This window comes from Eurypyga helias, unplaced genomic scaffold (assembly GCF_000690775.1).
Source record: "Eurypyga helias isolate BGI_N326 unplaced genomic scaffold, ASM69077v1 scaffold8105, whole genome shotgun sequence".
Classification (NCBI taxonomy): Eukaryota; Metazoa; Chordata; class Aves; order Eurypygiformes; family Eurypygidae; genus Eurypyga; species Eurypyga helias.
In genome coordinates this window covers 14,706-39,357 of record NW_010251994.1, presented here as the reverse complement: position 1 = coordinate 39,357, position 24,652 = coordinate 14,706, and the positions used below count along the sequence as shown (strand labels likewise).

General features: G+C 47.9%; 1 protein-coding gene across 1 annotated transcript; it reads right to left on the bottom strand.

Moving 5' to 3' along the window:
* Nucleotides 1–364: 364 nt before the first annotated feature.
* LOC104502700 (uncharacterized oxidoreductase ZK1290.5-like) lies at nucleotides 365–24,190 on the bottom strand (the record flags this gene model as incomplete). The annotated part of the gene is made up of 6 exons (XM_010152192.1): nucleotides 365–460; nucleotides 1,396–1,455; nucleotides 1,945–2,127; nucleotides 5,055–5,146; nucleotides 17,761–17,862; nucleotides 23,942–24,190. Coding segments are annotated over 6 exons (782 nt in total), but the record flags the coding sequence as incomplete, so codon positions are not given.
* Nucleotides 24,191–24,652: the final 462 nt, after the last annotated feature.

Genomic DNA, 24,652 nt, shown 5'->3' with positions numbered 1-24,652 from the left:
TATCCCTCTAACAAAGTCTCTGAAAGATTATTTTGTACCTAACACCCGTGTCCTACACTAGCAGGCAGCACATGTTCTTACATTGTTAAAGGGATACATCCTCACGCTCTTTGACTGGAAGGCTGGATGCAGGGTCGGTACCATCGCTAGGAAGCTTTGCATGAGCTGCACTGAGCTATGGATCGGGACTGGAGAGAGGAATGTGACATCTCTCTTGGCGTTAGTAGTGTTAAGGGTTTCACGTCAGTTAGCATGAATAGCAGGCGTTACTCTTGCGATTCCGCTCGTACTGCAGCCTTCCCTGAACACAAATGATGTGGCGTGGCTCGCTGACGACTGGCTAAGGGAAAGCTCAAACCTGCGTTCACACAACAAGGCTTGGGTCCCAGGAAACGTGTCTCCCGTCATGCATTCCGTCCAGGACTGCAACGTCATCTGCCGCTATCGTAAAATCAAACACCTAGGGGAACGCACATACAGTCAACATCCCGAATGGGGAGAGAGACAGGGATGTGTGTTAGTTAAACTGAACAAGACTCATTTAATGTGAGGCAGAATTTGTCTCTCTTTTTCCTTCTGGAAATCTCTCCTATATGCTGTCACAGGCCAATTTCCCACAAAGCTGACAGGCTCCAGCTTTGCGCCTTTGGCGACTCATTTTTATCTGGAGCCCCTGTGACCGGGGTTTGCAGCCCTCTGGCCTCAGGCAAGGGCTGTGATAAACAACATCTGGTCGCTGTGCCAGCTCTGCCCCTTCTCCAGCCGAAGGGTTCTAAGTTTGGCTGCAACGCATTCCCTCACTTCTGCAAAATGAACTGGTGGGGCCACAGCGCGAAGTGTAAACACCAGAGTTAATCTGGAATGAAAACACCACCGGGGAGAGTACAATAAAAAGAAGAAGGAAGGGTTCTGAGCCTGGCCTTGCTCTCGGAGCTGGTTCGCAAGGCAGTACCACAAACAGCTGTGCTGGCACCAGGCAAGGTTGTCCCGGCAGGAGCTGTACGCACAGGCACAGCCACTAGAAATCCCCCCGCGTGCGGTGATTTACACCTACACACTCTGATTTAACTGGCAGACAGGCGTTTCCTATCCTTTTACAAAGTTTCTTCCTGATCTGCCAAACAGTTCATACCCCTACGATATTTTTGGAGGCAACAATAAGGTGGTTGTGGTTTCCCCTCCCCTCCCCCCAAGAAAGCACACTGTGAGATTAGAGAAATGGAGATAAAAATGAAATAGTGAATTAAAAACATTTGGTATGAAAAGGAAATTAAAAACAAGGGTCAGGATCCTGCCGCAGGGCAAAACTGGTGTAGGAAAACGGTCAGGCAAACCCAAGCACTGAAATCAGCAGTTCGGCTGTCAGTCAGGGCTGAGTGCACAACCGAATCTTACCTTGCAGTTTTCCTGTATCCTTTCTGCTTTTGTGGACTTTGGAATAGTGACGATCCCATTCTGAAACACATAATGTTTCTCATCACTGAACTTCACAGAGTTTCAAAGACAATAACACCTTTCCAGAACACTTCAAGACATTCCAGGTTCATTTTTCAGAGAACATGCACTTTTTGATACGCTGTTCTAACTGCTGTGACACACACTGCACCAAGTTCCAACACAGACGATGTGGTTTATGTCCTGCTGCAGCATTCCACCGGCAGAGCCGCATGCTGAGTGACAGCAACGGAATGATGCCCCCACCGCTTGTAACAGTCTGGGAACATCTCTTACCGGCAGCTGTTTGTGTTCTCTACAGCCAGACTGCTCATTTACAAACCTGCCACGCTCAGTGTGCTACAGCCCAAGCGTCCGGTACGGCACGGTGAGCTCACGCATCACCGCACCGAGGGCAACCCCCCTTGTGCGAATTCTGGTTGGATGCACAAACCCCAGCCGGTCGCACTTTGCTCCCAAGCAGGGACGCGGTGTCACCTCCCCCGTCACCTGGATACTCCAGCGTATGCAGATCTGCGCCGGAGTCCTGCCGTACTTCTTTGCCAGCTGAAGGACACTGGGATGCGCGAGCGCTTCACCTTTGGCTAAGGGACAGTAGCCTTCAAAAACGATACCTCGGCTCCTGCAATAATCGACCAGCTCCTGAGGTCTTTGGAAAGGGTGGTATTCCACCTTGGATAAAGAGAAATCAACTTCAGTAAAAGCCTTGGGCGTACTTTTAGTAAAAACCATCGTTGGTACATGAGAATATTTTCTCTCTCGTGTTAAAAACAGAAGATGAGCGCAGTCACTGTCTGTGGGAGAGATGGAGGTTACCGGTCCCGTAAGGCACGTGAAGGAGACCAACGCACAGGCATTTTGCCATGAATTGGCACAATGGTTTACTACGTATTCCACGCTTCCCCCAGAAGTAAGGTGCGCGGAGCAGCTGTCTGCCTGGCCCGCAGCTGGACTCGCACTCTTGCTCTGCTCCGAGCTGGAGAAATAGAGGCCAACGCACCAGCCTCAGGTCACCTTTACTGAGGAGCAGGGACGACCTTCTCTTCCCCAGTCCTCTTCCCGCTTTTTGCTCAGGATCCCTGAGCTGCACAGGCAAGGGGAGGGGGCAGGCAGGGACCGGTTTGCCAGAGACCAACAGACAACTTGCTTTGGAGGAGGGCCTGAGCTCGGAAGCAGAGCCTGCTGCCCTGGGTTGTAGCTGCGTCCTGGGGGCGGTGCAGGGGAGCCATTGCGCTGCGGGATGAGGGGTGAGGGACACCCTTTGTAGGAAGGAAGATCACAAACTGCCAAGACCCAGTTAAAAGAGAAAAAGTAACAAGCTGCAAAGACACAGTTGGAAGCAAGAGGAAACAGACGTTACTGGAAAGCCAGGATCTGGAAGAGCCACATATCCTGGCAGGCAGCAGACGCCAAGGGCAGCTCTGGGGTGTTCCTCACTATGCTACCTCAGTACATCCCAGTTTACACGGCGTAAGCAGCGTACCTTCCCCTGCCCTCAGATGGAAATGGGCAGCGGTTAACACCACGCGCAACCCGTGATGTGTTTCCCACCGTCCCAGTGATCTAACTCTTGCGCGTTCTGAGGAAAAATACTCCGAACAATTACCTCAGCACATGGAATCTGGAAAATTTCTTCTGCCACAGAGAGGACAAATGCACATTTCCTGTTTCTCATCTTTAGTACATGTTGTCTTCCCAGACAACAATGATCGGGAACAATGGGCTGGCCGCGCTCCGAAAGGACTGTGCCTCGGCAGGCTGGGCTGAGTCAGCCCGAGCGGCTCACGCCTCAATTACTAGGGGGACGCGGGAACAGGGTTCACGCAGCAGGCACATCCATGTCTTCAACCTTTGATGTCTCCTGACCTTTGAGTAGCCTTCGCAGTCCATGTTTTTACGTGTATGGCCAATGTTTAGGTCAAACCCACTTGTTCGCACCTGGGCTGACTAGAAATTAGTCTCATTGTTTTAACGCAGAACTAGGAGGGGAACGAGGAGGAGCAAGCAGGGTGGCTGGCTGAATTATGAGCACAGTAACGAGCAGTGTTAGTAGATGTTCTTTACACTAAGTGTAACTAATAACACCGCCTAGAAAACATTAAGTAGAGAGGGTGTATTTGGGGTGAGATGCTGAAAAGTCTGCAGTACCCTGGTGGCATCGGGTACTTACTTTATCACCAACGTAGCTGCAAGCAGAACTCACCTGCTGGTCTAAGAAGAGTTGCAGGCAGCAGTTACACCAGAAACATTTAAAGCAGACCAGCACGGCGAGACGTCCCCAGCAGCACATGCAGCTACCGCCAGCCCCCACCCAGGACCCTTATACCCGTGCTGTTCCCGGATCGCGGCTCCCACCTTCAGCGAATCGAATTTTGGCACACGCAGACGTGTGCTGGGAGTAGTGAGTGTTTTTCTTCTTAAAAAGACTACTAAAATAATCAAATGCAGAAAATAAAAGCAGCACTTGTGAATGCATTTTTCCAGTGAAACCTTTCTGGAAGGCTCTAGCAGAGTGCGAGGGCCCAGCGTCCTGAGCTGCAAGAGGCACAGGGTGAGTGGCCACATGTGCTTCCCCTCAAAATAATAATTCCCACTTCCTGGCTCGCCCCACCCTTGCTATTTCAGTTACCACACGCTGCTCAGGCGAGGGCTGTCCATCACATGGTGGTAGAGGAGGATCCTGATCGTCCCTAGCACTACCCAAGTGATTTGTGTGTAAAAAGCTGGCATCCCTTGGATAAAGTCCTTTGGAGCTTGACCTGCTGCACGCTCAGCCACTGGGAACAGTCTGTGCCGGTGTCACGACAGTCCTAGCGCCGTGGGGAGAAGCTGAACTGAATTCCAATCCTGACACGTGAGCACAGATGGCGGTACACAACATTTTTTTTTACACTGCCGGGAGTTCTCTGCACCAGGTAAAGCCCCTGCGTCTGGGCTCCAGTCAGTTTCTCAGTGGGAATGCACACGAGCACAGCACAGCGGGGAGTTCCTTCCCCACTTCCCGTGGGCAGGCCGGGGTTCAGCCATCCCCAGGAAAGCAGGGCTCCAGCACACCAAACGGTGACCGGGGAAGGTAACGCCATCACTCTGAACGTCCTCCCTCCAATACAGTGGTTGTTTGCAACGTTTGGCCTTTAGAAACAGGAGTATGGAGTAGGGGGTCAAAGGGAAAGTTCACCCTTGCACGATGTGGAATCACCCGAGGCTCTCAGTACTGCACGGAGGAATTGGAGTATTTGAGCACAGGCTCCCCAGAACCTGGCTCACTCCGGACATGCTAAACAGTCAGTGCCCCTTGAATTTTATTTCTGAGCTGTGCTAACATCAAAAACTGCACGCGGACCTTTGTTTGCGCCTTAAGCCCAGCCACAAACAAAGTAGCCTGGGACAAAGAAAGAGGAGGAAGGACTGCCCCCCTCACTTGGGGTCACGTTCCTGACTGGTTTTTAACACGCACCTAGAAATCAAAGTGAAGAAATGGTACGAGTAGGTGGTCTGGGGTGGAGTCTGTCAGGCACAGGGGTGGAGAGGAGACTACTAACCAAAAAACCCAAAGCAAAAACCCCAACCCAGTACTTTAAATACATTTACCCGCTCACCTGATTAACATGTGGAGTAATCACACAGTCTTCCTGCAGCTGCTCGAGATGACTGACAAGAAAGTTGCTTACGCCAATTGATCTACACACACCTAATGAGAAACAGAACAAGCCACAGTTTTGGGACAATCCTAACTGTTTGGGAGGATGGCTTGAAAAGTATCGCTGAGAGACAAAACGATTCTGCGCATCACATCTGTAGAGCCAAGCGCTGCCTGACAGCGTTACCTGAGAGCATGGCTCCGTCACAGTCCCACTAGGAAATCGGTCTATAATCTAAACACACGGGAAACTCCCCAGTGTATAAAAACTCCAGGCTAAATTCTGGGAAAGGCTGGTGTAGTGTAAGCAAAGAACAATTGGACTCCACCAGAATGAAAAGAAGGAAATGGTGTTCCGAGCAGCTTGCCAAAACTAAGGCAGTGCGGAACACTCGCAGAAGACTAATAAGGCGTGAGCAGTACAGCACAAGGACGTGGGGCCGCACGAGCCGCGTGACGCTGCGTACGGCGCTGCCGGGTGCTGCAAAACTCAGCAGAAAAACCTCAATTAAGAGAGCAGGATCCGACACGAACCGAGCAGCTCAAACACAGCTGGATTCCTCAGGTCCTGCAAACGGGGGCAAACAGCCCACGGGGGACAGAAGTTATTTTTACAATAAACCTTAAGTGATACAAAGGCGTGCACACTGAAGCGCCGAGGCCTGAAAGCCCATGTCTTCCTTCAGGCCTCACCTGGGACACAGCCCAGACCGTGCACCCGCCTGCCGCCCCCGCAGCCCCTCCACATGGCTCAGCGCGCCACACGTGAAGGCAGCTGCGGTCAGGCTGGCGGGGCTCTCCTGGAGCTGGGGAGGGCTGCGCACAGCCAATAATTCATGTCTTCAGCATGTCAGCTTCGTCCTGAGTGACCTGACCCACGTTTCAGGCTGTAACTGCAGATGGACAACGCGTCTCAAAGCGTGTGACCGCTGTTAATCCCGCGGCTCTGCTGGCCAACGCAGCGTACGCACACATGCTCATCCATACGCCCCATCCAACCGTCTACAGCGAGATCCAAAGGGGCGAACCCCAAAGTTATGCTGTTATTTTTTCAGAAAAAAAGAAGTCGTTGGACAATTTCAGCCATTTGATGTAAAAGCAGTGATTTCTGGAGTCAAACTGCCCTCATTCCACAGGCAGAATCACTACTTTAAGGTCAGCAGGGAACTATGTGGGGCTGCCTTGATTGGAACAGGAATACAGATGCATAAAAGCACTTCCAAATGCAACTGGGAGATGTCAATATATTAAAAAGGAGAATTTCACTTGAAGCCAAAACCAACAAAAATGCTGGAGAAAAATGTTCCAACCAAGTACTTATTCCTAAAATGTAGACGTTTAACGTATTTAAAAACCCAACTTGCAAGTAGACTATAAACTGGCATATACAAATGTGAGCTGGAAGACTACAAAGTATTTTGAATTTGCAGGTTAGATTTCCCTGGGCAAACCCAAGAAATGAAATTTTTCTAGACTTCTGTGAGTTCACTAGAGGAAGTTACAGTTCATTGCTCATTATCATAAACAGATTGTTAAAGCCCTGAAAACAAAAGTCCCTAACCCATATGAATACAACGTGACAGCGCAGCAGAAGCAGCAGGCAAGATGCACAGCAGCAAAGACTGCAGACACGGCATCATTTTAACGTGGTTTCTTCCCTAGAATACAGAAAGAAGAAATACATTAGCAGCTAAAAAGCTAGAGAGCTGTCCCTTACCACAGTGTCAGCATTCAGGAGGTGTAACATCATTAGGGTACAACCAGCACTGTAGCCATCTGCATAATCTGTATGTGATCTGCCAGAAGGAGCAAAACCTGAGCTTCTGTCTCCTGCTGGCAGAATCCCTGGAGTGCCAACACCAACAAGTCCTTGTGCCGAAGAAGCCAGAAATGCTGGCAGCTTTAACATAAATATTTAACACAAATAACCAAAATATTATAGTCTGTGGTTGGAAGCTGGGGAGTTACAAAGCCACGCTGTTATTGCCCTGCAGGAGCACAGCTTTTATTTCAGGCTGAAATAACCCCAAACTCCGTCACAGCCATGAAAGGGCATATTAAACCTGGCCCCTTCCAGAGAAAGCTGCCAGTCCTGTCCCCCCAGTGTACCTCTGAGATGCTTTGCCTCTCGCATCCTTCTCAGAGGCTTTGGCCTGTTCCACACTTTCATTTCAGTCACTGATAAGGTTTTAGTTCGCTGTCCCATCACGATATTCCAGGGCTGTGATGTTTTGTCTTCGCACTCAACGAGGCCACCCCACTAAACTCCGTGTTCCCGCATACCCGTGTTCAGTGATGTCCTGCTGAGAAAGCCACATGCAAATTGCCATAATCAGAATCAATAATCAGAATTTTAATGTTTTTATGGAACCAGCATTTTGTTAAGGCTTCTTCTTAAGGGAATACAGTTCCAAAAATCTGTTGTCCTTAAGCCCACGTGTTGAGTTTTGTAAGGTCTGAGCCCTTCATTTCAGCTCCACTGCTTTGTCTTCAGCTACAGTCCAACACAAGCGAGTTAAAGAGTTTTGCCTTTTGTATTAAATGACAATATAAACTACAGTCGATATAAAGACAATTGCACAGCCTGATGGTATGAAAAATCTGATTTCAATGCACGGTGGAAGCATGGATTCAAACCACTGGAATTTCCTGAAAAACAGAGTCTGAATTTCAACGAACAATCAATGGATTCTGCTCTAGAGGATTGTTTCCATCTGCCTGGTGGAAGACTAACACAGTTGCTCCGCATTGTCCAAATCTGGGAAAAAGCGCCTTCGAGCAGGACATTATCCAGAGTTATTTCCACATTTACACCTGCCTGAGCAATTCCTCAGAAGGAAGAATTAGAAAATGCCAGACAAGAAAATGAAGCTCCAGCTGTGGAGTCTTATGCAACAGACCAACGCTTGTGACTCTGCTCAAACGTGCCACCAGACCATCACACCAGCAGTAGAAATTAAAAATCACCTACTGAGAAACTTGCACAACAGGGTCCTACCTCGCTGCCTCGCTATCACCTACTGAGAAACTTGCACAACCTCGCTGCCCTGAAACAACAGGGGCGGGCAGATCTACTCTCCTCCAGAGCTCTCCCAGAGGTAGGCTCCCCAGAGCTTGTGTCGTGGCTCTCCAAACCACCTGAATGCTTTGAAAAGGCATTTGTAATCACATTTTCCATGTAATACCCATTTAGTGTGCTTAGAAATCCCATTTCGGACAACCCTGGCGCAGTTTGCATCTCAGCTGTCGTGCTGGCGTGTGGTTTGAGCCTACACTTCTTTCTAGCTCGACCGACCTGACCAGTCTTGCAGGTCAGGTCAGGTCCCCCGAGATAAGCGAGCAGTGTGCTAGCTGCAGTCCCCCCAAACGCTCCCGTTCATGCTGCCTCATTCACCGGCGCAGAGCTCCAGCTCCGGCGCCGGCAGAGAAAGCTTCCTCCTTATCTGCTGGAGGAAGTGAGTGGTTTGGCCCCTCCAAAGCAGGTTTTCAGTGAGTGCCAGGTGCAACAAACATAGTTTGCCATTCCCCATTACCTCCTAAAGCTTCTTGGGGTTTGTCCCACTCCGCATGACTCCGGCTTTGGAGGAAAACTTGGCGACGATACTTCCCTTATGCATCCTAAAAACTGACTGACCAAAATGGGGGAATGGAATTTTTCATCCAGCTTTGAAAATCTACCACGAAATTCTGCAAGACACGTCAGAAAACATACTTGCAAAATAATGGTTGATCATAATGGGAAAAAAAACTGTCTCTTGGCTATTCTACACAGAAAGATCTCGGCCTCCCCGCCAGCCGCGACTTCACCACACTGTCCCTAGCGATGGGTCTGCTGCCAGGCTGTTCCCAGCCCAGTCGGGAATGAAGCTGAGAATGTGTTTTAACACAAAGGAACGAACGACTGAGGATTTCCCTCACCTGGTAGCACACTGACTCAGAAGCAGCGTGACGGGCACCGTGAGCCCTGCAGCAGGGCACAAACGCTGCCTGGGCACCCCAGCGCTGCTGCCCAAGGACAGCGAGCCCTATCTTTCCCCAGTACCGAGGTTACAAACTCCTGAATGCTTTCTGGAATAGCAACTGCACAAAGTGCAGATCAAAAAGGCTTTTTACATGACAAAACCGGATAGCGGGTCTTTGGAGCCTGTTTTCCCCCCCCTTCCCTGCTGCTCCGCATGAGTCAGGGCAAGGGAGAGTTCCCACGTCCGCAAACAGAGCCCACTCTGTTGTACCTTCTGTTCAGGCCACAGAACGGACACGCAGACGGACCCACTTTTCACAAGAGGTCAACTGCAGTAGCTGTGTCTTTCCCGACGGAGGTTACACAGGTTGGGAAGGTCCACGCTGTGGTACGCAGGCCAAGACCTCTGCTGTGGCAAACGGCATTACTCAGAAACCACACAGGATTTCATTTCGGCACAGCTTGTTAAACCAGAGCTGTGGGCGAGTGTGCCCCACACGCAGCCTGCAAGGCAAAGCCCTGGTAAATACAGCAGACAGCTCTGGGACAGAACCCAGAGGGAATCAAGTTCTAAATCTATGAAATAAAACTTTCTCATTTCACAGACTAAAACACACGGACACCAAAAAGCCAAGTGTCCTGTCTAAGACGCACAGACTGTGGCAAGTGAACACACAAGGATGCTTCCTCCTGGGGCTGGCTTGGCCGAGGCAGGGTTAACTCTCCTTGCAGCAGCCAGCCCACGGCTGTGTGCTGGATTTGTGCTGAAAGCAGTGGGGGTGACACAGGGGCGGTTTAGCTGTTGCTGAGCAGTGCGTGCACCGAGTCCAGGCCTTCTCTGCTCCTCACCCCACCCACCCGTGAGGGGGCTGGGGGTGCACGAGGAGGTGGGCGGGGACACAGATCCCCACTGCCCAAAGGGATGTTCCATCCCAAACAACAGCTGCTCAGCAGGTAAAGCTGGGGAGTAGGAGGAAGAAGGAGGGGCTGTTCGGAGTGATGGCATTACCTTCCCCGGTCACCATTCGGTGTGCTGGAGCCCTGCTTTCCTGGTGATGGCTGAACCCCGGCCTGCCCACGGGAAGTGGGGAAGGAATTCCTTGCTGTGCTTTGCTTGTGTGTGTGGCTTTTGCTTTACCTGTTAAACGTCTTTCACCCCAAGCCAGGAGCTTTCTCCCTTTAGCCTCCTGATTCCCTCCCCCATCCCGCCGGGGGAGCGTGACTGAGCAGCTGGGTGGGCTTAGCTGCCAGCTGAGGTTAAACCATGACACTCCCCCAGAGGATTTCTCTTTATCCTATTCATTACCACAGTCTACGCCTTACCTGCTACTACAATTCCTTTTTTTCCTGCTGCAGGTCACATGTGAACCATGATAAACTGAGGACAACAGGAGAGCACAAGTCCAATTACCAGCTCTGACTGCAAAGCCATAATCAAAGTTCCGCCTACACAAGTGTTGAACGGCAAGTGAGCAGCATCTGCAGCTTAAGCTGTCCTGTCTCTCTGACCCTGCGCATTCTCAAAACTTCCCCACACCACCACCTTAGGTAAGGTGACGTTTTTCTCGAGTTGGCATTACAAACCACATCAGATTAAGACAAATCCACCAAAAGGCTGTTTGTCCAGCTGTTTGCAAAACTGAACCGATTCCCTTGTACTCGTGCAGGTATTCCCTTCTCCTGTGCCGGCTCGAAGCACATCGAAACACACTCTAAACAGAACAGGTTTAAAAGGCTCAAACTCCTGGGCTGAGTCACCACAAGCTGCCTGATGTCAGTGCAGCAATACTGATTTACCCCAGCTAGGGTCTGAGGCGGAAATTCAACACAGGCAAAACAGACATTCCCCAGGTCATATGCCTCATTTTTGAGACACCAAGTTCCTTTGGACAAGGGCTTCCCTGTGCAATGGGTTTCAGCACTGCCTTCTTCCCAAGAGTTCGTGTGTTCACTGGCACCTCCGGGTGGGACAGAGATGCCTGCACTAAGCAACAAGTCATACCTACATTTTTGACAGAAAGGATTCAGTGCTGGTAGAAGAAGCACAAGCCATACACTGCAATAATCATGAAACAAAAGGGCTTATTTTCACACTCAGAATTACCCACAAAGTCCTTAAAATGCAAAAAGGAAACAAGAAAAGATCAAAACACAACAAATGAGCATAGACATTCACGCCAAGTTTGGATCTGTTCCCACTTTAACATCTGCACCGAAGTGACCTGTACTCTGGCACTTTCTTCTTAAATAAAATATTACCCATGATTTAAGACTTCTTTGTGATCTTTAACTTAAGTGTGTGTAGGCATTTTTCTTCTTGCCTACGTCTTTAATTGCCATCTTATCTCATCAACAGGGTGTGGTGCAACCAACATCCTCACCAACTGCAAACACCTTCCACCCAAGAAAACACATCTCTGGTAATAACAAGCCCACGAGACATCATCTGCAGAGAGAATAGCTTAGACAGTGTCAAAAAGATGCATTTTGAGGAAACTCAGTTTCTTGCTTTTTACTTATTAAAACTTTAGGGCAACTTACATGCATGCACTCAGGTCTGACCTGTACCAAAACCAGCACACGAGGCAAACATCTAGTGAGGCTCTAACACCCGTTTGTGAGCTGTCAGCTGGGCATCATCTGGCAATATGCACATAGATTTAAAGTCATTTTTCAGTAGAATAAAAGCAGAACATGCCATCTAGGAAAGGATGTACTAGAAATCCCTGCCACCTACACAAAAACTGCACTGGGTTTACTGAACCCTCACTCGAACGTTTAGGAACGGAAAGAACATGGAGGAGGAAGAGATGAAGGTCTGTGCCCAAAGATGAACAGGCGAGCATTGGTAAGGTTGGAGAGATTTCTTCTCATACCTGGAATTGGGCAAAGGGTAACGTTTTCCAAGACCCCAGTGACACAGCTTCCATTATGGTCTAAACAATTCCTGTTACTTCCTGGGGCTCTCATCAAGTCACACATGAAGACTATTCAACTAAGACATGAATGGAATAATTGCATTAATCCTGAGGAGCATTTCTCTGTGTCGAACAAAACCTTACGTTAACGCAGTAAGGAATTTGATGCAAGCACGAGTGTTTTGTGAAAGCATACGCTGCGCTGCTTGCACTAGAGATGAGCAAAAAATGATACTGTTGGTAGGATGGCTCTGAAATCAGAGCAACCACCTCATCACTGCTCTTGCCAGCTTCAGGCAGCAGCTGGCGGGATTCCCTCACCCTTCCCAGCATTTCTGGACGGAGGCACAAGTAATCATGTGTACGAAGGCTTGCGGGGAGGAGGGCCAGCCAGGAGCAGCGCAGTGCAGGCACAGCGCAGGGACAGGGTCACTTTGCTGGGACGGGAGCCGTTCTGGTGAGCACACACTGACTGCTCCCCTGGCGAAGCAGCATGCCACACAGCTTTCACCCGCAAACGCCTGCACAGGAACTCTGCAGCAAGCCTCGAGGGAGCATCTGCCTCCCCGTGTGTGTCTTGGCAGGGGTCCTGTAGGCAGGCCAGCCTCTGTCCTGAGGTACCCGAGAGGGTAATTCTGCAAAATCACAGCGTACGAGACCACAGCAATTCAAACCACAGCCTTGATATTGAAGGATCCTGGCTGACTTTAGCTGCTACAGCAAAAAGAACCGGTTATTATACACAAATGGCTCGCTGACCAAAACTCTAAAGTTTTTCCTCCCTTCTCCCTCAGCAGTTTATCCCATAACTCTTTAGAGGACAAGATGTAAGTAGGCTGCTGAACAGAGACACGGCTAGACTCTGCCCCTCAGCACTGCAGTGCAGAGACTCCTTCCCTCAGACTGCATCCCTTGGCACATGCACACGCAGCAGCGGAGTCACCCAGCTCCTTCAAAACAGCTCCAGTCAGCCCGGAGCAGATTAACATAACACACAACACAGCAAAAATACCCAGAAATGTTGCATTCCCAACCACAACAGCATTTAAAGGCAGGAGTTCTTAAAACTGTGCTGTCCCCAGCTAGCAGGAATCAGTGTAGCGGGAAGAGCTTTCCTGCCACGAATAATCTGTCAGTTTGGCCTGTCAGGAATCACCTGCATTTTTCCTGGGAGCTCTCAGCGCAGGCAGTGCTCTGTCTCCTCCTGGCAGGTACACACAGCAACTCGAAACCGGCCCAGAAAGTAACAGTTATCCTCCCCCATCTAGTTGTTCCTAATTCCTAACATAAAGAAGCTGCAATGGCTGATCCGTAGAAACCACTGCAGTCCCGTGGGAGCTTTTCCATCAGACAGTCTTCCCATCACTTGGGCTGACTTCCAAGACCAGGTGCAGAATCCTGATCCCTGAGCTACCCTCGGAGATGGCACAGCTCCCGCCAGCAGCAAGGCTGGGCCTAAATGCACACAAATCCCAGGGCCTGAGGACTTGTGGGAGACAACAGGCTGTAGAGCAAACCAGGAACGTCTGCACAGAATCCTTTCCTAACCAGCATGCAAACGTCTCATGGATCAAGCCCTGTTAAAATGAATTAATGTGACGAATAAGGCTTCTAATACACCTTCTGTAGGATCGGGGGAAATGGACAGGCAATTTTAAGTTCTGGTTCACGCTCGGGAATGACACAACCGCTGTAAATATGTATCTACCTTTGTGGACAGGACTGTATGACGTTTTTTCCCTGGAAAGGCATTACAGGAAACCAGCAAATGTAATGACTGGGCTCTGGCTATACAACAGGACTACTAAAATAACATACTACAACTACAACCTTGCCGTGCTTGTAGGGAAGAGGAGATAGAGAGTAAAAATATACAAGTTTCAGGACAGAGAGGGAAAGATGCTGGTGGTTGTAATGGACTCTAAGAAACATACTGAGGGATTTAGCCAGGAGAAAATAACAGATGAGCAAGTTTAGCCAAAGACTCCGTAGCTCAAAGGCAAACCAGAAAGACAGTGCAGCACATTCCAGACACAGCCCAGAGGGATTGAGACACCTCCAGGAGGTGAGACTTTCAGGGTGTGTGATTTTTAGATAGATCATAAATGTATTCTGTCATCCTGTTGCAGTAAAGGACAAGAGTGGCTTCAGACTCCCTGGGAGCATTTTGGGGCACGCCCTCCTCTCCATCTCCCTCATGAAAAACCTCAAGAACTATGCCCAGGATCCCAGGAAACTGCTTTATCCCGAAGCGAGATCTTGAGATTGCTGCCGAGCTGCACTGGGATTCCAGTGGATTCCAGCTCTGGGCGAGAGCTAAAACATGAAGCCTTCTGCCACGTGTTCCAAGCCCCCAGCCCAGGGGCAGCAGGCAGACCCGGGGCGGTTTGCAGGGATACCACGCACTGCGCTGGGCTGAGCCCGGTTGGGGGTGCCCCCCGAAGCTGCTCTGTCCCTCACCTCCTGGGCTGGGCAGGGGAGACGAAACATGCTGAGAGGCCAAGGGGATACTTGGGAGCTGAATTCATAGGAAGAGGCTGGAATAGACACAGAAGGAGCTTAGGAATTACTGGACCACTGGATCCAAGGAGTGCAGCCCCCAAGTTCAGTATGGCACGTAATCAGCTGCAGAGGGTAACCAGATCTAACAAATACCATTGATGCTGTCCGTTTAAATTGTTCGTGTTTCCTCTTTAAACTGTATCAGAACAAGGGATTCTTTTGAAAAAAGTTAAGCCCCAGCTCCTTTTGATGAAACACAAACACAGGTCAGTGGTAAGCCACAGCGGGGATTTTTCAGTGGCAGCAAAGGAGCTCTCACCCGGACGCGCTGTTTACGAGTGCCGATGTTACGCAGCTCAGCCGCGCACCTCCGCCGCGTGTACCTGGGAAGTGCCACTGAGCAGTCAGGTGCTAAGAAACGCTAAATCCAGGGTACCCCACATCTCCACGAATGCGCACCTCCCATCGGCACGTGCTGCATCCCGGTAACAAATTGCCCTTTCCCCTCCAGCCAGAGGCACGCCGGCATTCACTGAAGTTGGACTCACTGTAACCTGAGTTTTGTTTAACTTTTTACACGAGCTTCCTGCTCCCAAAAATATTTATTTTAATAATTTTGACAAATAATTCAGATTTTTTTTTAACTTGTCACAGTTTTTATTATTTGGGGCAGACTCTTAAAAGCCAGAGCCTGCTGCCCTGGGCAGGGGACAAACTCCCAGCTGCCCATCTGGGCTGGGTGAGGAGCCAGCCACCCGGCAAGCTGTCCTGCTGCAGCCCCGCGTCTCTGCGGCAACGTGCTGCCTCTCAAACCGACTCGGCTGAATAGATGTCACCTAAAAAAATAACTTATCTCAAAGCTGTGAATGTAGATGCAGTTGAGATTTTTCTTGTGCCAACTTCTGACCAATCTATACCAACAGAGTGTTAAAATCTGCATTAAAGACTGACCGTCTTGGGTGCTAAGAGTTTACCTGCCCTCCGCCTAGGGTAATCAGTAATAACCATAAAAAAGACTATTAGCGATTTACATCATTGTGAAGTATTTTACAATTTATTTACGTATGTAATGATTTACATTATTGATGCAGGCAAGTGGCATTTTGCAGAATAAATATTAACCTGGATTTCAACTGAAGTTGGCAGAATGAGATTTTCAAATATCTGCACTCAAACGCTCTGTGAATAGAGACCGAAAATCTCATTAACTCCCGCCAGACCAAAGACTTAAGTCAATACTGAGATCTTTCAGCCATCTGGTAACTCTCTTGCGGACAGACCTGCATTATCAGTCCTACAACAGAAAAGAAAATGAAGATAACTTTTTCCCCTTGAGTAAGGATTTTGACCAAATCCTGAATTCAGTGCATACCAGTGCTAACATGTTCCTCACAGAACACATAGCAAGACACAGAGATACGCAGCCAGTGTTTAAGCTTCAGTGGAAAGTCTAGTGGTTAACCATGCAAGCACAGTATTTAACATTTTCCTCAGGAATCACTGCATTCCCATCTCCAGAGCGGTTAGCATTTGCGTACCATGTCAGTAACACATGGCTACGGTCAGGACGCCCCAAAGCCATATCCCTTACAGCAAAACCGTGGAGGTTAAGGTTCTAACGTTGATTCAACCAGACTAATAGATTTTCCTTCCCGTGGGGATAATCTCACTGAGGTAATTTAAACAACCGGGGCTGGAAACCTTATGCTCAGCTGAGTTGCAGGTCTACGGAGTGCTTAAATTCGGAAGAAGACTGAGGGCAGCAGCATGCAATCTGTCAGAACTGCTGATGAAAAGCAATGGCAAGAAACAGATGTAACATGGGATGTCTGTAAAGGGGTACCGTGCATAGCAACAAAAAAGAAATGTCATCTTCCCTCTGCCTGCAAGGCCAGCAATGGTAATTCCAGTGTCACGTGGGAAGACCACTGTTTAGCTCACCATCTTTCCCATTAGGAAGACACAGAGAGAAAGTGTAGTACGAGACAGGAAAGATGACACATACACGAAAGCAGAATAAAGCCAATAGGATAGAAATAATAATAGAAGGTGAAAATACATCCTGTTTGCAGCCAATCAGGGTGGCATATCTGGACACCAATGACGTGCACCACCTTCAACACTCATCAGAAAAAACCCCAATGGAAAGCTGAAGTCCCCTGTCAAATAATCCATCTTTGGACTCATTGATGCACTGCAACATTAGGCCTGTGGAGTGTCTAAAAACTGAATGTCGTAATCCCTTACAGAAAACACTTTTTGCAACTTCCCTTATGCTTAATATAAAAAGCAAGAACAAAAGATGTATCAAAGAGCTTACTTCTGTCTTTCCAGAGGCAGACCAGAAGTGGCAGAAGGGTTGACATGTAAGAGCACAGGATTAGTTATGTCTCCGGTGAAACTGGCTGTGGCACAGAGCCCATCATTGCCCCTGTACAACTCTGCTACACCCACGATTTCAGTCACTCAGGTTAGTGGACAGACACTCAGTCCAAGCAGCCTTCTCCCTCTCCACGGAACCTCTCTGAAGCTGTAAACAGGGTGGTCCGCATTGCCCAAGAGCTGCATGACAGGCCCTTCTCTTACGACACGGTTTCTAAAAATACTGCACATTCGGGAGCAAATCCTCCCCCAAAACCTGCAGGATAAGTTTTGACCGGAGCAGTCTATTCCTAGTGCTGCGAGCACAGACTGAGGCTTGCCGTGCACCCAAATCAGACTGACACTTGCCAGGACTGGAGAGAACAGCTCCCTTCTTTGAAGTATTTTTTTTCAAAAGTCAGTACCAAAGAATCTGCAGTAGAGTATTTGCCCCTCATTGAGCTGTTTTGTTTTGCTGACCTTTTCTAAAACATAGTCCAATCTATGAAGTACCACAGTGTATGATGAATTGGAAAATGGCATCATACGATTAAAAAAATCTCAAGGCAGTAAACCATATGAGTGGCACTGAAATCAGAGGTGGCCTCCACACAGATGGTCCATAGCAGCATATCCATTTCAAGGACATCTGCAGATTTCCTCAGCGAGCACGCACACCATCACCACTCTCACGGGCAGGATCCGGCAGTGTGTTATTTACCAGCCACACAACGCTCTCTCATTGAACTTACCACAATGCTAAGGCTGCAGTTTCCAGAGACTCACATAACACACCCCCAAATCCCACTGAAACATGAGCACCCAGTTCAAATTCAGCTTTTGAACAGCTCACTCTGAATTCCCCAAATCCCGAAAAGCTTTGTAATTCCTTCTGCCAGGACAGGTTTTCATTATTTCCTCACCTTCCTCATAGAGCTCCTCCATTGCTCTCCAGGTCTCAGCTCGGGCCTCTCGATTGCTTTTACCCGGAACATGTGCATCGGGCCAGTGTATCAAATACAGATCTGCAAAAGGAACAGAACCAGCCTGCTCACTCAAGTGTCAAACCCGAAATAATCCAACAACCGAACCACGTGAAGCAGCATTTTCACCCCGCAAGGGTCACAACTCCTGCTTCAGGGTGGTTACTGAGCACATCCACTGAGCTCCATCACGAGACCCATCACACTGCACCAGCAACCAGAGGTAACCACAGGTCTTGGTCGATAACCAGGATTTCACCCTCACACACGCACCTAATAAACTTCCAACACATGACAAGCCCCATTTCAGCCCCGGGGGTTTTGGTCACTGGAATGAAGGCCGGGCTGTGGCTGAAGCGCTGCAAGCCCCCAGGTTTACGGAGGACAGAGATGCCTGGCATTCTACAGACGCTTCACACCCCCTCTGCACTGGGCCCGTTTTCCCCTTCTGGAAAGAATACTTCCATTTACGAATTTCTGATGGAAATCACAGCACATTCTTTCATGCAGTTTCTCTGCTATAATTTTGTGGCATTTATGATTTTTTTAAAGCATTTAAACAGTATCATTTTCAAGGAACAGAATTACGCTTTACTGCCTTTTACAGAACGTTAGCACGATTCCCAACACAGTTCAGATTTACTGTAGATAAAGTTATCCATGCTGCTATTGAAACTAGCTGCCTTAGGAAATCTGCTTTTTTTGCCTTCATGCAAGAAAAGACAACCCTTCTATGGAAAAAGGAAGCATTTCCAACAAATATTAAAAATGAGAAATTTACATAAATTGGACTCAGAGTTCCAAATCAGATTGCCCAGATTTAAAAAATGACAAGACTTGTAACTGCTTTGTAAGTCTGGGCTACATGTTCTGACAGAGAAACTTAGGAGCTACTTTGCAAACAATGACATTTCCAGTTAAACCCTAACTGCAGATGAAACAGGTAACTCCCAGGCAGAGGTGCTGGTCTTTGCCTCTCGGTCTGACAGAAAACAGGAAAAGGAAATACATGCACGACTGATGTGCATCATTGCCTTTGTGCTCTGCAGTATTCCTTTTATGGCAGTTCAAACAGGGTTAAGGAATAAAAAAACCAGATTTGTTTGCAATGAGCAGAGGTTTTTGTTCTCTGAATGCATGGCACCATCCCTCTGCAGCACCTCCTTGTAAGATCCTTGGCTGTATTTTTTTGTTACTGACATTCAAGGCCTGCACTAGTGATTACTGCATCACTGGGCTGGTGCTTTAGCTTTCCACCTCTGCAAACACACATTACACCTCGACTTAAGAGGAAAAGGTAACATGAATTCACTACAATACACCAGTTCCCATTCCAGTCCAGAGAATTCCACCAAATCCCCTTTTCCAAAAGCCTGAGCACTCAGTCATCACAGTTTGCACACGTTCACAGAAACCGCCACGATGTGCGTTTGCACATGCGAAGATGCTCTGAGCTCAGCCCAAGAAGCTGAAGCACTCCCAGACAAATGACTGTGAAAAGGTTTGAGAACTGAAAAGTCTCTTGCCTTGGTTGTTTAAACAACACAGTGCATCACCCTCCTCTCTACCAGTGGCCGAAACCTCCAGTGCAAACACGATCAGGTGTTGGTCCTCACAGAGAAAAGTGACGCTTTGGGGTACGTGATGTCCACATCACCCTATCGCATTTACTTTGATTTAGGCTTTTTGTTGGAATAAAAATGACTTCACAGTTAGAAATGCCTGCCTTTAGGGCTAGACAGCATCCGCTGGATCACAGGGCGCAGTCCTCGCTGCAAGAAGCGTTGGGAAAGATGTGGGGCAAAGGTGCCTTATCTTGGACAGAGCCGCCTTGCTGCAGGCCACCCGCAGCCACCCCACCCCAGCCAGGAGCCAAGGCACTTGCGGCGAGCAACGGAGCTGCCGCTCTAGTTCAATAAACCGAGCAGCATCTCTAGAAACCCTTCCCTAACCCCTGCAGGCCAATAAAACCCGTAGGCACCTCACAACTGTCCACATGTTCGCACCTCACCCACACATTTCGTTTGGCTTAAACTATTTCCCCTCCGGAGGGATGGCACCTACAAAACGCTCCTTTTCATTTTGGAAGTAAGAGATTAGTTTTAAGTTATTTATCAAAATCGCTTAAGGCTCCAGTAACCAAAAACTGTGTAAGTATCACTGGAGGGTTTTAAGAGCAGACTACATTTTACCCGTCGAGAGTGATGGGGTTGTGCCTTGTAGTGCACAGATTAATCACCACTTGGAGGCTTCCAGCTGTATTTTTTACAAAATCATCTTAACTCAAAATAAATCCATCAATGATTCACAGTATGAGGATGCACTGGAGAAAGAAGAGAAACACCCAAATACTGACAATCAAATTCTGCATTTACAGCATCCTTCACAGACCATCAAGCTGTAGTGGTGCAGGGGTAAGGGAGGGCCTGAAGTTCATTTAAATGTCAAACACAGTGCTGCAGGAAAACTAAAATTAACATGTGAACTGCTTTCACACGACATTTAAAACAGAGCGACTTAGCGCTTCTTGGTGGTTGCAGCACACACAATCACCACAGTTCCTCAAGAGTACAGGGCCATTTCACACATTCAAAAGCCAACAGCATGTTGGCATGGAAATAAAGGTTTGCCATTCCATTCCAATTCCTAACACAATACAAACCTCACTGTAACAAACCTGGTTTGGAAGAACAAGCTCTGCCTCATACCAAACCGACAAGCAAAAGGGTATATTTCCAGTGTTCAGCAGAGTTATCTTAGTGCAACGATTGCACTGTCCCTGTTTTTCCCCACTGTCAGTGCACTGAGTAAGGACACGATGCATTCTGCTCCCCTGCCCAACCTCCTTGGTGGTGGTGGTTTTTGATTCTGTTGGAACCAGGATCAAGGTAGAAGCAGCCTCTCAAGCGTTCACAGTTCATACACAGTCTGAACTGGGAGTAGGTATAAAGTTGTTTATGAATTCAGTAGCCCATAGATCACATCCAAAAAGTAGTTATTTGGAGGTTTGATCCAAATCCCAAGGAATGTGTTCCGCTACTGCCAAACCCGTAAGATCTGCTGCCATTCCATACTGGTTTACTGCGACTGCTAGTTGAGGACCACATTTAGAAAACACAGGGAGCAGAGTATCTGTTACAACCACTGCCCACAAATAATACAATTTTCCAGCTTCTCATGGATATACAATCTCCTGATTCAAATAAAAATCCTGGAACACTGCTGTCCTAATACCATTGGCCCCAAAAGTGTTTATCAGAATCGTTTCATAAAGTATTTTACATGCACCACACTTTCTCTCAAAAAGCTGTGGCTTCTTTCAGCAGCTCCCATGTTCCAATGGCTGGCATGCTACAGACTGCTAACACACTGACCATTTCCCAGGCCTCATTCAGCCAGCGTGGACAGACAGCGGAGCCCATCAGGATCCCCAATAAAATTAACTGGACTCTCCTTAGAACGAAGAGCTCGGCTGCACATTTACCTGCCAGGGCTCCAGGGCTCCTACAGCTTCTTTCTGCAGTCTCCTGAAGGCCGAACCTCCCTCCAATACCAAGGTCTAACCTCACAGATAGAAAACAGAAGGATCCTCAGTAATCTACATCAACCATCTGTCTTTACGGAAATGCTGTGAACCACCACATACTTGGTTAATATCAAAATGTAATCAGGAAACTCTGATTTAGGTCCACGAAATTTATTCCACATTCCTATTTCACAGAAAACCTGCCAGCTTTAACACGTCTGTAACTAAATGATTGAAAACCGAGTTATGACATCAAAGATTAGTTCTACAAACTCATAACCGCTTTTCAAACCAACCTTGTGCATCCCAGTTACTATTGTTAGTCTTGTGGTAACCCCCAAATCTCCCAAAAAAAGCTCTTACTCTAAGCATTCTTGAAACACCTGGAAAGTTCACCTTTCAGGATATTGCCACTCTTTGCTTAGAGATGCGGCCAGTGGCACCTTCCAGCAGGGCACGTTCAGACAGGAGGTACAGGACTCCCTAAAGCCTGATGCCTTCCCCGAACCCCACGACACAGACCATGTGTGCACCTCCCCGAAGGGTCTACACCATCAGCCATACAGCACTGAACACAGAACCCAACCTTCCCTCTTGTTTGAGAGTGCAGATCATACTGTGTTTAACAAAAAACATCTGTGGAGTCAATCCAACAGGCATTAACCTCCAGGAGCCAAGACCATGGCTCCATTTGCCATCCCATCCATTCTCATGGCTGGATCGGTGGATTGCCCAAGCCATTGCAGTTTACAAGTCACCCAGTTAAAGCACACTGAAGGCAGCACTGATTTTGGTCACTCTCTCAGACTGTGTGGTGGCTCAGCTTTATACATTTTCCAGACATCTCCACATAGGTGGAGGATGGGTGAGGAAGGAGGGAAGTTGGGTGAGGGTATTAAAACACCCCCTCACACTAACACCCCCGAGTATGGAGGCAAAATGCCCAGGGAACTGTAATACTCCTTAACTTTTCTTACTACTCTGAGGAAAGGTCCCAGAGCTGAACGTATCAGACAAACTGACATTCTGTTCATGCCAGCCCACAGACTCACTCGCACGGTGACAGTTTTTGTGCATTTCTTGGTCTCAGATTTTTCCATTGTCTCACATATTTCTGCCTAGCAGCAATGTGTAAAGTGAGTATTAGTGTGAGCACCTGCTTCAATGTCTGCTACCTGAGAAAATCAAAGCAAGTCGTCGTACTGAAAGGAATCACCTGGAAGCGAGTCCAGTTTTCTTCCCATCGCCACTCAGCGCCATGCAAGCAGGAGGAAAAAGAAAGCAAACACAGACATAAGAAGCAGAAAGCAGAGAGGAAACATGTTATTTCTTAGTTTAGAGGAGAAAGCCAGGGCTCTAAGCTTTGTTTATGAAAGTCTCTTTGTAGTGACCTGTATTTGCACAGGACAGATGTTGATTCATTTGGCATTATTCTGTACCTGTGCAGGAAGTGAAGGGACACCTTTCCATGAGGAATGGAGCCAGAGATGTGCACACAAATATGTCAGTCTTCAGCAGATACAGGTTCTTCCCCCTTCATCGTGCAATGCACCCAAGCAAGAGCCGGTGAATACAGCACACAGCTGCCACCAGTGCTACATGCCACTGATGCTGCAAAACCTGCACATCACAAACCTGTCCACTTCCTCATCAGAGGTTATTTACTGGTAACAGGGGGACAGGGCGAGCAAAGATGAGCACAATAAGGCTTTTCAGGACACTGACAGATAATGTCTGATGATTCGGCCAATTATGCCCTGATTATCAGCATAAACACCATCTCCACCAGTGGCGTAATTTTAGACTGTTAACTTGAATTCATCTTCCTCTACCTCCAGTTTCTTTTCCAGCTTGGGAAGAAGCAGGGAAAGCATTTTTAAAAAGACCACGTTCATTTTTATCAGGTACCTCCTCTCCCGTGACCTGCTGTACAGAATTAACTGACATCATTATTGCAGCCCTTTGCCTGTGTAATGAGGGGGTAACAACATCACATCCTTGACTACAAGAAGTTTATGATCAGGGTGAGTTTGAAAGAGCATAACTAACTGGGTATTAGTCAGATTCAGCCCTCTAAAGCCTTGCAGATACTGGAACATTTCCCTCAAAGTATGTTGCGTCAGACAGACCAAACCAAAGGCAGGTATTCAGAATTTTTTAAAGTTAATAGCCCCACAAAATAAGTTTTAGAAAGACTCCGATTCCTTGAGATTCAACAGACCGCACAAGAGCTTAGGCATTTTTATCGCCTTGTTACCAATAAATTACTGTAAAGTTCATGAATCCTTGTTTCAGGTGTTCTAACAATATATCAAATTCATGTAGTGGATCCTGGAATCAGTTTAACAATGAAATGTACATTTAGAAAACATACCTTCATCTGTTTGTAAACACTTGCAACAAGGAGAAACTCAGTTATATGCAGGTGACTTTCCTAGAGAGCAAACAGAACAAGAAATCTGCGCGTGTGTAAACTGAGGCAGAATTTTGTTACTGTGATCTACCTGTACTACTCAATCCCTGAGAAAACTCATTCGCCTCTGCCGATACTCACACAGAAGGCGCAGTAAGTGAGCGATATGGAAAAGTTCGTACCGAGATATTTAACACCAAGCCTTTCACATGACTCCAGGCAGGCTCTTTTTGTGTTCTCATAGCCATAATCACTGTGCCACAGCTTGGTGGTTATCCAGAGCTCCTCCCGCCTCACACCACTCTCTCGGATGGCTTTTCGGAGCAGAGACTCGCAGCCGTATCTTTTTGCTGTGTCAATATGACGAATGCCACATTTTTGTAGCGCATAGACCACAGCGTCATGGGAATAGCCACCTTGATGGGAAGTACCTACACAAACGAAATCAGAAGAGAATCGTCAGCAGTGAGTTACGAGGGACAATCTTTCTAATATCAATCTTTCTAATTTGCGTTATCTTTTTGTGCATTGTCACAGAACCCTCCTATCTGATTTTCAGTTCCTAATAGTAAAGAAATGGGAAGTGACAAATCTCTAGGCTTGGAAAATACATAAAGCGCTGGACTGTTGATGCTGACCAGGAACGGCTCTGCTGAAATGAAATACCAACAGCACCTCACTCTAAAGAAGTGATTCAGAAGTCAGGTTGAAGAGCATCAAAAACACCTACTACATGGAAAAATAGTATATGGCACATAATTTGTCATGTAGGAGCACAACACTGAGGAAAATACGGACAGTAAGAACTAAAATATAACTTAAAGAGCAATTTAGTTTGCAAAAATCACATCTTGAAACCTCTACCCTGTGTGAGCTCCCGGCAGCCCCAGGTT